Here is a 14,314-nt window from a genome sequence, read left to right on the forward strand (position 1 = left end):
TACTAATATTGTTCACACTGTAAGGACTAATTTCTTTTGGTGCCATCAGTGACAACTTTTCCACTCATAAGCAAATTAAGATCACCACCATCACCTCTTGCTACAGTTTTCAATCACTGCATCACTGGCAGGATCTGCTTGGAATACAAGTCACTCAATCTTCTCTAGTTTTCCATCACTTTCCTGTCACACTCTGGCCCATTCCTCTAGACTCTGTGGAAGGCTTTGTTCCACTCCTTTCAGCCACTTGTCCCCTGGCCCTCCCCTTGGTCTCTTGTTCTCCTCCAGTTCATGCAACTTTCTACGCATCCTCATCTCATGCATTCTCTTCACATAACCTTCCAATTTTAATTTTTCCTCTTCAGTCTTCTCTTGTTGGGATTTTTCATATGTTATCTCCCTAATATTTCATCTTTTCCATTTCTGTTAAACCTATCCAACGTCTCAAAAACTTCATTTCACTTGTTTGTACATATCATGAAGTTATCAGCTTGACTTACATTCATTTACCTCTGTTGGTCTTCTACTTTCCCACAAATTATACTCCCGAGGTACTTTATACTTTCCACATTTTCAGTTGTCCGTCCCCCCCCGCCCCCCCCAGTGTCATGTTTAGTACTGGTCTATCCTCATTTCTAGTTACGAAGTTCGCCCTTCTTTGCGTTAATTTTTGTTATACTCTTATACAAATTTTTGCTCTGTGGGAAAAGGTATTTACATATTATTCACTAACAAAATGAACATATTTTCTGTATAATCCATAAAGGTTTCTTTCTTGGCAAATAATATATAGTGGCCCCTTTTTGCATTTCTCAAGTTGATGTAGAAAATAGAAGCATAAATGCACCAAAATATTTATTAGAGATTTTTCAAATAACGGAAGTTAGAGATTTTTCTATTATCTAACATAAGTGTACCTTGTAATTTTTTATTTGTAATGAATGAACAATGAAAGACTGTAATAATCCCAATTCTAAAGAAAACAAGTACTGAAAGCTCTGAATGTTATTGTACTATCAGTTTAATAGGTAAGCCATGGTTGCAAAGTACTAACTTGAATTATTTACAGAAGAATGAAAAACCTGTAGAAGCCGATCTTGACAAAAACCCGTTTCAGTTCAGGAGAAATGTAGGTGTTAAGTCCCATAGTGCTCAGAGCCATTTGAACCAAGAAATGTAGGAATGAGCAAAGCAATAGTGACCTAGCACCTTATCTTAGGAGATAGACTGAAGAAGGTAACCCAATTTATCTCCCATAATGGATTCTAAGAATGCTGACTGGAATACACAATTTGAAATTCTGAAGGTTAAATGGATGAAGTACAGGGAGCAACATGTAACAGTCTCAGAGAGAGCAAAGGACTGAAGAGCAGTTGAAGGGAGTGGATAATGCCTTGAAAAGATGTTATGAGATAAACATCCACAAAAATAAAATAGGCCTAAGTATAGCTGAATGTAGTCAAATTAAATTAAACAATGCTAAAAGAATTACACTGGGAAAGGATACATCAAAAGCAGTATATGAATCCTGCTATTTGAGCTTCAAAATAGCTGACAATGGATGGAGTACAGAGAATATCAAACACCGACTGGCAATATCGAGAAAAAATTTTCTGAATAACATAAATCTGTTAGCACCACTTTTTCTGAAAGTATTTCTTTGGAGTGTAGCCTGGTGTAGAAGTGAAATGGAACAATAAATTGCTCAGACAAGAAGAGAACAGCAGCAGTGGTGCTATAGAAGAATGACAAATATTGGCTGGGCATATCAGTAACTAATGATGAAGTACGGAATCAAACTGGAAAGAAAAGAAATCCAGTGAACAACTTTACTAAAAGTAGGGATCATTTGAAGTAGCAAGCTATTGTCTGTTCGTCTGTTTCGCAACGGTGGGGTGTTTGATAGCTCAAATTGTAGAGGGAGACCGAAGATTGATTACAGTATGTAGGTTCAAGAGGATGTAGCCTGCAGTAATAATGCACAGATGAAGAGGCTCGCACAGAATATCTTACCATGAAGAGCTGTGTCAAAACGAACCTTCTCACTTAAGAAGGAAGGAAAGAAAGAGAAAGAGAGAGTGTTTCTGTAATGCTAGTTAAAAATGTGTTTTAATACAATAATTTGTGACACATTGCCTATGCCTTGTACATAATTTGCTTAATCTAAATTTCAATGTATTTTATCCCTTTAAAGTTTGCAGTCATGTAAGATCATTAGCTGATGATCAGAACCAGGCTAAAAACCAGTGATTAGGATTAAATTGTATATCAACAGGTGACTGCTGACAGTATGTCATTTGATATGAGCCTGGGAACTCTTTAACTCTACATATAGTTAATTATTTGCATGTCTCATGGATCACAATTTCAACCTTGTGTTCGTAGTTAATTTTATTATTCAGTAAATTCTTAATATTAATGGGTGAGTACTCACAGATATTAATGATTGAATACCTCACTCCTTTCTGTGCTACATAAGGCTGGGTAGTGGACAATATAAATCATTTCTCCTTCTAGCATTATATTTAGAAATGTTACTGGCAATGTGATCATGTAATGTAAAAACTACAGAACTCCTGAAAGATATTCTTCTGTATATCTACTTGTTCAGTAAATTACACTTACTGGCATGCAGGGCAGCAGATAGCTTTCTCTTACTCAAAATAATGTGTGCTAGAAGTCTGTCCATAAAATGCATAATTTGCCCTCTTAATGTACATCCCATATGAAGAATGACCACTCCACAAACTCCTAATGAGATGTTAAATAGTAGTGCACAATACGTGTCCCTAGTAAAATGAAACATTATTCTGAATGTGAGCGTTGTGCAAGATCACTTTTAGTATAAATCTAGATAATAAAATAAGTTATGACATAAGTTGTGTATTTGATTACAGAAATGTCAGGCTCATATAACACATGAATTCAAGATGTGACTGTTTATTTTGTGCACCAGACTAATTACAGAAATCCTTTACAGTTACTTATAGCTATTAATTTATAAACACACCATTACAAAAACCTTTATCATTACACCTGACAAAAGTAAGTAAGTAATTAATTATATTTCTTGGTAGTACAACTTTTCTGTTAAAACCATGGCAAAAATGTTTACCTGTAATCCGTTTACACTAGCATTATCTGTCTAATGTGTATAATTTTTACGTTAATTAATTTCTTAATCTGTTGATGCAGTCAATTTCTAAACAAATATCTTGGGGAGCATTGTGATATAAGTATCTACATTATACGTGATACTGACTATTCTTTTCAACCAGGGCAACATTTGGGTACGAAATATCATGAGAGGAGTGAACGGTACTCACCTTGCAGACGATGTTGTGGATGCTGCCGACATTGTGGTGTTCAATTCATTTATCATGGGAGCGCTGCTAGATCTTTTTAAACTAACTGGTGAATCAACATCCATGTTTTTATAATATCACAAAACATAGCCCATCGACACCTAGAACTTCTAGCATTTGTTCACAGCATTAGGCCGACCTCCGTCAAGTACAGAATTAACTAATAATTTTACTTATTTACCAGAGTTAAGCACACAGGTACTACAAAAACAGCCTCTTTAAGGTGAAACTAACTCGACAAACTAATTTGCATTAGGTATCACCATTCATTAACACGTAAAACACAATCTAACTCTATCACGTCGCAACCCAAGTGATCGGCTTCTCTTCAGTAACCACATTTTACTGATGTATTGTAAATATTATACTCGCTGCTAATGGTTTAAGCGATCGTTTTCATGTAAGTATCTACGAATTATTTTTTTATCGCCAGACTTCAACTATAAAAGCAAAACTATTCATCCTATTGCCCCCTTCCTGATACTATCCAGTCTGTAAAAACACTAGATCTTTCGTCGTAGGTGAGTTTGCTCCGTCACGAACATCAAGCCCTTTCGATCACAAATGATATCCGAAAATTGTAAGAAAACTCAATTTTTATTTCGTGTGACGAAAAAACCAATAGATCTTTGCTAGCAGGTGATCACAAAGCGTGGCACTAAATTTGGGTTGATTCAACTCTAAATATGTCGGTTACGACTCAACGCCAGTTTATGTATCTGTATAACTAATGTCAAATTTAACATTCTGGAAAATGTAGATTTGTGTACGCTTCGTTGCAAAATCTAAGTTTGTTATTCAAGTAAAATTTAGAAAAATGCAATGGTAGAACGGAACGCCTGACTGCGACAATTATACTGACGGCGCCCTTAACAGCCGGTCTGTTAACAATTCTCTGGAGGACCACAAAGAGCTATGAAACGCTTCCTCGCCAGAAAAAAAATTATGAAACATGCCTATCGTTTCAAATTGAATATTTTAGAAAACCAAATCCAGTATAATATTTTGCTACTCTGACTTCCTGTCTAATGGGAATTATTTTTAGTCCATGAAGATTATGAAAACGAGCCTTACATTAACGCACTGTAAACTTTTTTCGGTTGCCTTAAGTTTCAATGCAGATACGTTCCCTGAATTTCGGAACAGTAGACTGGGAAAGTGCGTACCGTTTTTACCTATCAGGATGTCCCACTGGGCTTTTCTTTTCAATTAACTCGATTAGACAAACGGACCTATTTCATACATCTTAGTCTTCTTCAAAATAGTGGTTTATGACCTATTTTTACACAATGACACTATTTGGGATCTCTAAAGGCTAAAGTACAGACAAAGCCACGTTCGACGTACTGAGTAAAGATCTGCCACAGCTAAAAACTAAAAATCTGAACTTTTCATTGTGGCGGTTGTAGGCTTTATGGAGGAGTATCGTGTTTTAAACAGGTGCAGCCCTTGTCAGTTATGCAAAGTGTGCACCATACATAAGCGCCGACTCCAGTGGATGCTGAAGGCTGACCACACGATCCATCAGTAAGACAATTGTTAATTTGTACTCAGAACTAATATATTACTATATTTATTTTATATGTAGACATGGATAACAGATCCTTTTATTGGACTGCCTTGACTCCACAAGCATATCTAAGTGAGCTCTCCTTTCAATAATTCTGACACTGGAAATTATAGTATACTGTGATGAATATAGTCTCCAATTTTGTGTGGAGAGGATAGGATTGTCATACCTAGCTGGGATCTCGTCAGGACACTCTGAGATCAGAGTATAGGAATGAAGGAAAAAATGTGTTTAATATAATCACTTTTTATTTAGAACACATGGAGTTTGTTGCAGCAGAAGTAGTTGGTAAAACATATTTTTCGGAAAATTTCCCATTCTTCAGCAATTTTTAGGTATTAATAAAATTTCACGTATTACTTATTTATAAAATTCCAAGCAAGTCAGCTCGTACATAGTCAAACTAGCACTGTAAAACTAATTCCACAGTCCCTGGCAGCAGTCGATTTTTTTCACCAGTCCTCTGGACCGACAACAGCGAAACTGCTCTTTCTACAGTGGTGTTGTGTGCGGGAATAGAAAACAAATACTCGCATATCTTAGCAGTTGCCATTTATGTTCAGGATTTTCGGTTTCGTTAGGAAAGTAAATCCACCTTTCTTCCACAGAGTGCTTAGACTTCCATTCTTCCCAGTCCCACTTACTTTCTAAAAAGCTCTTCAGATACATACATTCCTGAAAACAATTGTCGCCCGAAATCTTCACTACTTATTTATCCAGGCATATAATAGTGTTTCCAATCATCAAATAATTTGGAGTTTTAGATAGCGTCATCCAATCAGATACTTGATATTTATTAAAAGAAATAGTCCGTTTCTCTAAGTAATCAAATGTTATGGTATAGAAAGCCATTGTCTCTCCCTCAATTTTCGAAATCAAATTAATTATTTCTTGGTTAGGGTTCTCTTTCTTTAATTTGTTCAGATTCATCTTAGTCTTCACGCCAATAAAATTGGCAGTCTTCCTTTCATTCAGGCATCTTTGAGTGTCAATTAATACATTTCTGATTTCAGTTATCGAGACTTTATTCTTCTCCAAGCTTTTATATTTTTTTCAAACAGAGCCAGGTGTGAATGCAGAAACATGAAGTAAATTTCACCAATTTGACTACTGAAAAAATCTGAATTTATTTTAGGTGGCCTGTCTTCAGCGAAAAAAAAATTTTTTTAATGGAATGCAAAGCTTAAGAACTCTCTCAGCTGTGGGAATTAACAACAGCCATATTCTTTTTGAGTGAGATAGAAGAGTCTCATGACAGACATCAATGTGTAAGCAGAACTCTTTCAGCTTCTCTGTCCTCACTGCGTACATCGAAAAATAATTAAATATTTTCATGATGATTACTTCAATGTGTTCTGTTAAGACTCTAGCGGCTCTTGATATAGTATTGTGGAGAATATGGGCACTGCCTCCAATTCCACTACATTTATTCCTAGTTCTTCTTTAATTTGGCGAAACACATTCCACTGGCCACATTGATGGAGCCCTTTGAAGTTGGTACTGTCTCCACAAAAAGCGATTAATTTATATAATCGAATTCGCAGTTGTCTTAAATTGTCTAGCCAAAGTTTGCAATTGTCTCTGATGTTTCGATATTCAGTGAATCAAACTTCAACAGCTTCTGTTGGATTCTGTCAGTTTCAGTAAAGTATGGACCAACTAAAGGAAACATTGTTTGAGCTTTGTGTTTCAATTTGTCGGCACCTATGCCGCAAAATGAAACTGTTTTATGCATTTGGACTTGGAGAGCGGACAAGGATATTTTAGAGAATCATTGTAGCTTTGGTCTTGGCTGTAGCAGACTGCTTTTTAGCGACTTTGGAGTCAGAATACAATGTGGCATTCTATTTTATGCTACAGTCAAGAGAATTGAAGGATTGATGATGCTCGACAATTTTATAAGCTGTTCTTGATTCTCCAGTAGCAACCAGCAGTTCTTCCTTGGCGTCTTTTTTTAACCATGAATTATGAAATAGGATTTGATGTTGATGCTATCGCGAATCTATTTGTATGATCCTTAGTAGAAATGTGACGTCCCACATCTGCCTTAGCCCCATGGGTTAATGAGACGCAACATCTATAAATCTCACATAACACTTCCTGGTCTGCACATCCTTTTTTAACAAGAGACCAATCTTTCATGTAACCATCCAAAAATGACACTCTTTCCATTCTTAGGCATTTTCGTAAACTATGATAAGACAAGTTTATTAGATGGTAAACAGTCGACAATAACAATTTAGTCATCGAAGTAAACGCGACTGTATGCTTCACGCCCTCTATGCCCGCAGTATACACTTCAAAAATTACTAACTTGCACTGCTTGTTCGTAATACGTTTAGAAAGAATCGTCTTATCAGAGCGCTATTCAAATGAGAAGTGCCCGATTCTTCCACATTGTGCTGCTTAAGTAGTTCCAGAACCATACTATGGAGAAGTCTGATATTTTCTCGAATGATGGCGCAGGATCTAGAAGGTCCTTGCATCGTCGATACAGGATACGCAACTTGCTACGCCATCTGTGACACAACCTTGTCAACATAAACTTGTTGACATAAACATAACTAACGGGTGCTGCATTTACATGTTGCTCTTCTAGATGGCATTACTTCAGTACTTGAGCCAAGAACGTAATATTTTGCAAAAGCGGAACAAAATTGGGTCTTGTCAGGATGTTCGGACAAGAAGGTCCATAAAGATGACGGTCCCAATATATTGGGACAGATGGCAGCCCTAGGAGAAGATAGGCAGTGCTGTTTCATGTGAGCCAGTCCAACCTGGCTAAGGATAAGAATCCGACACACCCCTTTGCAAACAGACACAGTGTCAAAAATTTGGCGAATAATACAGTTTGGATAGCAGATTCTCTGTAAATATTTGTTATTTTTAAGGTTTAATGTTTGTATTAAACGTGTGATAGTGGATGAAGAGTCTACAAAACGTATCTTTGCATGAATTTTAAAACAAAAGTAAAATCACAACAAATTTTTGAATACTGGGGATGTATAGTTAAGCAGCCCAACTTTTAACTGCAGCTGAGGGTAACAGCATAGAGCTCACAGAATATCAATGTATAGCCTAGGGCCATCACTGTTGTTGATGGAATCTACTTGTAAAGCAGATGCGTTAGTAAATCACATCAAGAAATATGACCAACTTAAGGAAACATATGAGTCTAGCATGGCACCCTCAAGACTGAATATTAGAGCTACATATACTTTCAAAGAGCCCTTCAAAAAATGAAATAGTAGAAATATTAGGATTTAGCGCCGACAATGCCATTCCAGTATCTGCCTTAATCTATTTAGGGAAACTACAGGTAGCTGAAGTCTGAATTCACAGTCAGGGATTCCAACCTGTTCCTCCATTATGTGAGTCTGTAGTCCTCAAGAATGTGCCACTTAGCTTATTAAGGTTATAGAGAGCTAGGACTGTGGTTTCTGCAGTCATTAGGATAGCATTGTGGGAAATGTGGTGGTGAGGATCTATCAAGCGTCCAAAGGCGCTAATGAGGCATACACATTTATTGAGAATTCACATTTATTGATCAGAGGTTCACTGTTATCTTGCTTTGTGGCTGCCAGCAGTGCAGCGGGCAGAAGGGTGCCAGCCACACCAATATGCCCTGACACCAGTGTGTCTCACAGTCTCAGCTGCCACAGTGAGGGAGCTGCACACTTGGCTCCCTGCAACGTCACAGCGAACTAGCCCCAGCATGGATTGTGTTACCTGTGCTGCCTCAGCAGCAAGCAGCATGGCCAATACACTACCAAAGCACTCTCACTGACATCGTAGGGATTCCAAGTTGCTCCTTGACAATGTGAGTCTTTTGTCCTGAAGAATGTACCACTTTCCTCCATAAGACTACAGCGAGCAATTACCACTTAACTGAAAAGGTGCGTAACTGCAAAAATTTATATTGGGCGTTCATGCATGCCACTGGAAGTCGAATTAACAGCTCTAATCATACTAAATCAGTACTAATTTCCACGGTTGACGTATGACAGAATAGTGTGAAGCTTTTCTCGGTTGATTGCACTATCTGCTGTAACTATGCTGTGAATTCCTTCTGTGTTCTGCATAGTCCGGCTACGATTTTCTGTGGAAGCATCTACACAGAACTCAGTTCTCTGTGCATGGCATGATATACTGCTCCTTGTAACGTAGTCATTCCCATCCTTGCATAGTTCAGATTATCTGTCAATGTGCACAATAATCTAGCTACATCCAGTCTCCCTCTACTGTATTCAGTCGTTTTTATATCTTTTTAAATCGCTATTTATGGTTTCCACAGCGTTTCTTGAGTGTTGTTATTACTGTTGCAAAGCGTCGATGGTCGAACCCAGGACTCCAGATGGCCGAGCTGAAACCAGGACCCACCGCGCCGTATTTTGTCACGAGGTCGAACAAGTTCAATAGCGTCAAGGGGCAGTGCAGAATGATACAGCGGTATTCAGAAGTATTCCTTTATTCACATAATTTACATTACTATGATGGGTGCAGCATAGTGTCGGCATGCCGCCCGCAGCGTTTCCCGCGAGTCCAGCCGGCTCAGCAACTCCTGGTATGCCGACATTTCTGCTCCATCATGAAGGCAGCTCAGCTGGAAGTCAGCTGCTCTCGCCGACCGCCGCTCGCCGAGGAGTCGTGTCTTGCACCGTGTAGCTGCCTGCGATTCTGGAGACTTTTGCAGTCCCTGGTCCCCGCTGACATCAGTACCATTTGGCCTGCTCTGTCTGATCATGGGACAAAGGTGGGTGTACTGGTCACCCATGGCCCTTGGCCGCTGCTGCTCCCAGGACAGGACTGGACTCAAACCCACATCCTTCTGGATGCGGTGCCGCAACTTGCCGTTAGTGGAGCTTGCCGGATGGCAACACCTGCCGCCATCTCTGGCGCTGTTGCAGCGCGGCTGCGCCTCCCGCCGCATAAGCGGATGTGGCCCGTCCTGGACCCGCTGCAGATTGCTGTCACTGCCCTCCTTCAGGCAGACCGTGCAATCTCCAAGTACCCGGCTGCCGTGCCGTCCTGCCCCGATGTGTGTCCCCAGAGGTGGAATACAGCCCGAACAAGTACACAGAAACAAAGTACAGATTTACACAGAATATTTACAACATCGCTGCCAGACTGGCCCCTATAAGAATAGACCAGCACAGGTCCGACCCGACTCTCGACTGAGCAGGCCCACCCCCTCAAGCTAAAAGTGCCTTACTACTTATACTGCTATTCCCCTCGCTTCTGACGTAGTGTCAGAGAGAGACAGAAACTATGGCAGGGGTAAATTCCCATAGATTAGATTAGATTAGTACTTGTTCCATAGATCATGAATACGACACTTCATAACGATGTGGAATGTGTTAGGTTAATAACAAGCGTCAATACAAGATATTACAACACACAGAATATTACATGACACTTAATATTGTTTTTTTTGGGTGGAGGGTGGGGAAATTACCCACTTACTATATCCAAAAATTCATCTAATGAGTAGAAGGAGTTGCCATTCAGAAATTCTTTTAACTACTTTTAAATACTATATGGCTATGCGTCAGAATTTTGATGCTATTAGGTAAGCGACCAAAGACTTTTGTGGCAGAATAATTTACCCCTTTCTGAGCCAAAGTTAGATTTAACCTTGAGTAGTGAAGATCATCCTTTTTCCCAGTGTTGTAGCCATGTACACTGCTATTACTTTTGAATTCGTTCAGATTGTTAATAACAAATTTCATAAGTATATATATATATATATATATATATATATATATATATATATATATATATATATAGTGAGGCTACAGTGAAGATTCCTAGCTCTTTAAATAAGTGTCTACATGATGATCTTGGATGAGCTCCAGAAATTATTCTGATTATATGCTTTTGTGCATGAACATTTTTTACTCAATGATGAGTTACCCCAGAATATGATGCCATACGAAAGCATAGAATGAAAATAGGCGTGGTAAGCTAATTCACTGGGATGTATAGCGCCAAAATTTGCAATGACCCTAATAGCATACGTCAGCCAGTTACACATCGCCACTCTCGGCTCTGGCCTACTGCCTCGGCTCATACATCACAATAACTTAATGCAATGCTCCAGTTCCCTGCCAAACTGTTTCACCACTTCAAACAGTCGTACGTGCAATACGCTGCTACAGCTCCGTGCCAGCTCTGCCTGGCCTACTGGCTGCCGACTAGTACATTGCCAGAGGCCCCAGACTTCACCGCCCAACCGCGCCTTTACTGAATTTTTAACGAAATTCCCCTTTCCTACGACTAAGAGTAATACCAGCGCAGCATACTTCCCTCCTTTCAACAAGATTCGTCCCGAATCGAAATATAACAGACGTGGTCTGTGGCTGTGTAAACATACCTTGTTCACAAAACTTATATGCTACAGACTAAAACTAACGAGAACGTAAAAACATTAATACTACCCCTATATACTGTTTACACTTGTTACCCATGCCGTAGGCAACTGATGTGTTGGCACCTCCTCTACTGGTGCACGTTCCACACTCTCCACAAAGCTATACTCAAGAAAAATGGAAAAACGGCACACCCTGCCGCTAAAATGCTCACTGTATTTAGTCTGTCGGTGCGATGCTGTTGTAACGTTTGAACATGTTCCAGTACTTTATTAATCGTGATAGATCCTTCCTGTGCATTAATAAAGGAATTCAATGTTTCCAAAAACTAACGTGGAGTTTAAATATGCCAGATCCTGCATTAATAATATCTCCAGAACCCTTCCCACTACAAGTCACTACAACATTGTATGACATCCTCAAAAATTCCCGATAGTTCACTCTGCCCCTATCGAATTCTCTGAAAATAGTCTCCCCCATACAATGACAAAACTAAAACAACAAACAATTTGCTACATATTGTTCCAAATCCCTTCTCCGAGTGTGCCACCAAAATCGTTCTGTTACTCGTCTTTCTGTTGCTCGACGACCCCCATGCCCTGAAAGCACATGATCATGGTCCTGCTTTAAGACTTCCTCTCTCAAACTCTTTGGTACCACTACCTGTGGTCCAAACCTGGTAACTCTACACAATAAATTTCCCTCCACAATGAAATGCGGCTGAGTTCTAAAACACTGGCACTCTGCTTGTGCCCTTTGCCATTCCGTGACACTGTTACCCATTACTTCTAATGCGTCTACCTTTCAACTTAATGCGTCTGCATTCCCGTGTTTCTTCCCTGGCTTATGAATTACTTCAAAGTCAAACACACTTAATTTAGAGCCCACCATGTTAACCGACTAGAAGGATCCTTGACCCAGTAACCATCTCAATGCTGCATGATCTGTCATGACCTTAAACTTCCTAACATGAAGGTAACAACGAAAATACGTTACTCCATATACTACAGCCAACATCTACTTTTCTGTTGTGGAATAATTCCGTTCTGCCCTATTTAACTGTCTGGAAGCATACGCCACCGGATGCTCCTCTCCCATTACCATTTGCCCCAGAGCACATCCTACTGTTCCATTTGAAGCATCACATGATAAGATGAAGTCTTCTTCAAATTTCGGAAACACCAACACCGGATCATAAACTAATCTCATTTTTAACTCATCGAAAGCTTGCTGGCATTCCTCCGTCCATTGAAATTTAACCCCTTTCTTTAAAAGCTTTGTTAACGGCTCGGCTATTTTAGCAAAATCCTTTACAAATTTACGATATGAACATAACCGATATACGATTGTAATTGCTTTGTTGTTCGTGATGTCGGAAAATTTTGAACTGCATCTGTTAAGCGAGGATCGGTTTGAACCCCTCATTCACTGATTACATGACCTAAATATTTGACCTGCATCAGCGCAAAATTACATTTTTCCAAACTTAATGTTAACCGTCCCGACCGCAATCTTCTATGGACTTCTCTTAAACGCAATACACGTTGTGGTATATCCTTCGAAAATACTATAATGTCATCTAGATAAACCATACGTGTCTTTGGTTTCAATCCCCCTAAAATCCCATCTAATAATCGCTGAAAAGCTGCCAGTGCATTCTTCAACTGGAACGGCTTACGTATAATACTGATAGTGTCCCCCAGGAAGAGTAAAAGCTGTCTTTGCCCTATCCTCTGGCGCTACTTCCAACTGATGGTATCCAAATCCATCGTCGTAAAATACTTATGTTGCCTCAGATTATTCAATGTGTCCATGATATTCGGAATCGGATATGCATCCCAAATGGTTTTCGCATTCAGAAACCCATAATCACAACAAAACCTATATTTTCTTCTACCATCCACGAACTTCTTAGGTACGTGAATTACATTGCTTGAATACGGACTATTGATATGCTCTACGATTCCATCCCATAGTTGTTGTTCTATAAACTCCTCTAGTAGCGGTTGCATATGATGTGCTACCCTATATGGTTTCCTAAACATTGGTGTATTATCCTCTGTTGGTATGTGATGCTTCGTAATCGGTGTTGCCGGTAACATACCCTCCGTTCCGAATAAATCGCTAAATGTCAATAACAATTCCTCCAATGCAACCCCGACGTCTCCCTGCAAATGCTGTAATTTTCCCCTCAATTTCGCTGCATCGACGTTTTGCTTATGGCTCGCCTCTAAATCCTCCCTGTCGAGGTCTTCTTCATCAACAACCCCCCATGTGGCCAATAACAGCCCTTTCGACAAGCTAAAATCCGCTCTGCCGAAGTTATCTATACTACAGGAACCCTATAATCTCCTTCCACATAACTTGCGTGAGCTAAAGTCCTCTGCACAAAACAGTGCACATTATCCAACTCCTCCTTACTCGAGAGTGGCTCCACCATGCACAACGTCTCCTTTGGTAAGTCCGGATTTATCGAAATCCAGACTACCTTCCCTGTACCTGCCGGTATGTTGTCCTGCTGATCAACCTTTAATGAATCCGTACACAGTTTAGTTGGCGTCACCTTCGCGATAAGTGTGCTTTGCGACATTCGTCATTTTGCAACCGTTTCCCCCACGCAAAACATTGTTCCACTGAGTTCCACTGTTTGTTGCCAAAGATCTATCTTCGCACGATGTATGTCAAGGAAGTCCAGACGAGAATCACGGAATACCCCTCACCCACACATGGTAACACCTCTACCTGCTCACTAAACTTAGTTCCAGCGATCACAAATTGAAGTACCGTCGTACCCAATGACCCCACTTTATTATCCCCCACCCCCCGTAACCTATAACGTGGTGGCTCAAGCTTTCTCCTTCTAACCAGGTCTAGACTAATAACAGATACGTGTGCCCCCATGTCAACCAGAAACCTTCCATTCATCAAACCTAATAAGCAGCATTCCATTGGTGCAATTACAAGCGCATTACCTAATTTCACTGGGACCGCCCTCCGACGGTTGAAGCAGA

General features: G+C 39.8%; 1 protein-coding gene across 2 annotated transcripts in view; it reads right to left on the reverse strand.

Moving 5' to 3' along the window:
• LOC126236490 (P2R1A-PPP2R2A-interacting phosphatase regulator 1) overlaps nt 1-4,200 on the reverse strand; it is a 56,467-nt gene extending 52,267 nt beyond the window's left edge. Inside the window, exon 1 of one of the 2 annotated variants that reach the window (XM_049945843.1) lies at nt 3,327-4,200. In XM_049945843.1, the coding sequence (XP_049801800.1) occupies nt 3,327-3,430 (104 nt within the window). In that variant the 5' untranslated portion in view covers nt 3,431-4,200. The remainder of the gene's footprint in view (nt 1-3,326) is intronic. The other variant, XM_049945842.1, reaches the window with a different exon arrangement.
• Nucleotides 4,201-14,314: the final 10,114 nt, after the last annotated feature.

This window comes from Schistocerca nitens, chromosome 2 (genome assembly GCF_023898315.1).
Source record: "Schistocerca nitens isolate TAMUIC-IGC-003100 chromosome 2, iqSchNite1.1, whole genome shotgun sequence".
Taxonomy (NCBI): Eukaryota; Metazoa; Arthropoda; class Insecta; order Orthoptera; family Acrididae; genus Schistocerca; species Schistocerca nitens.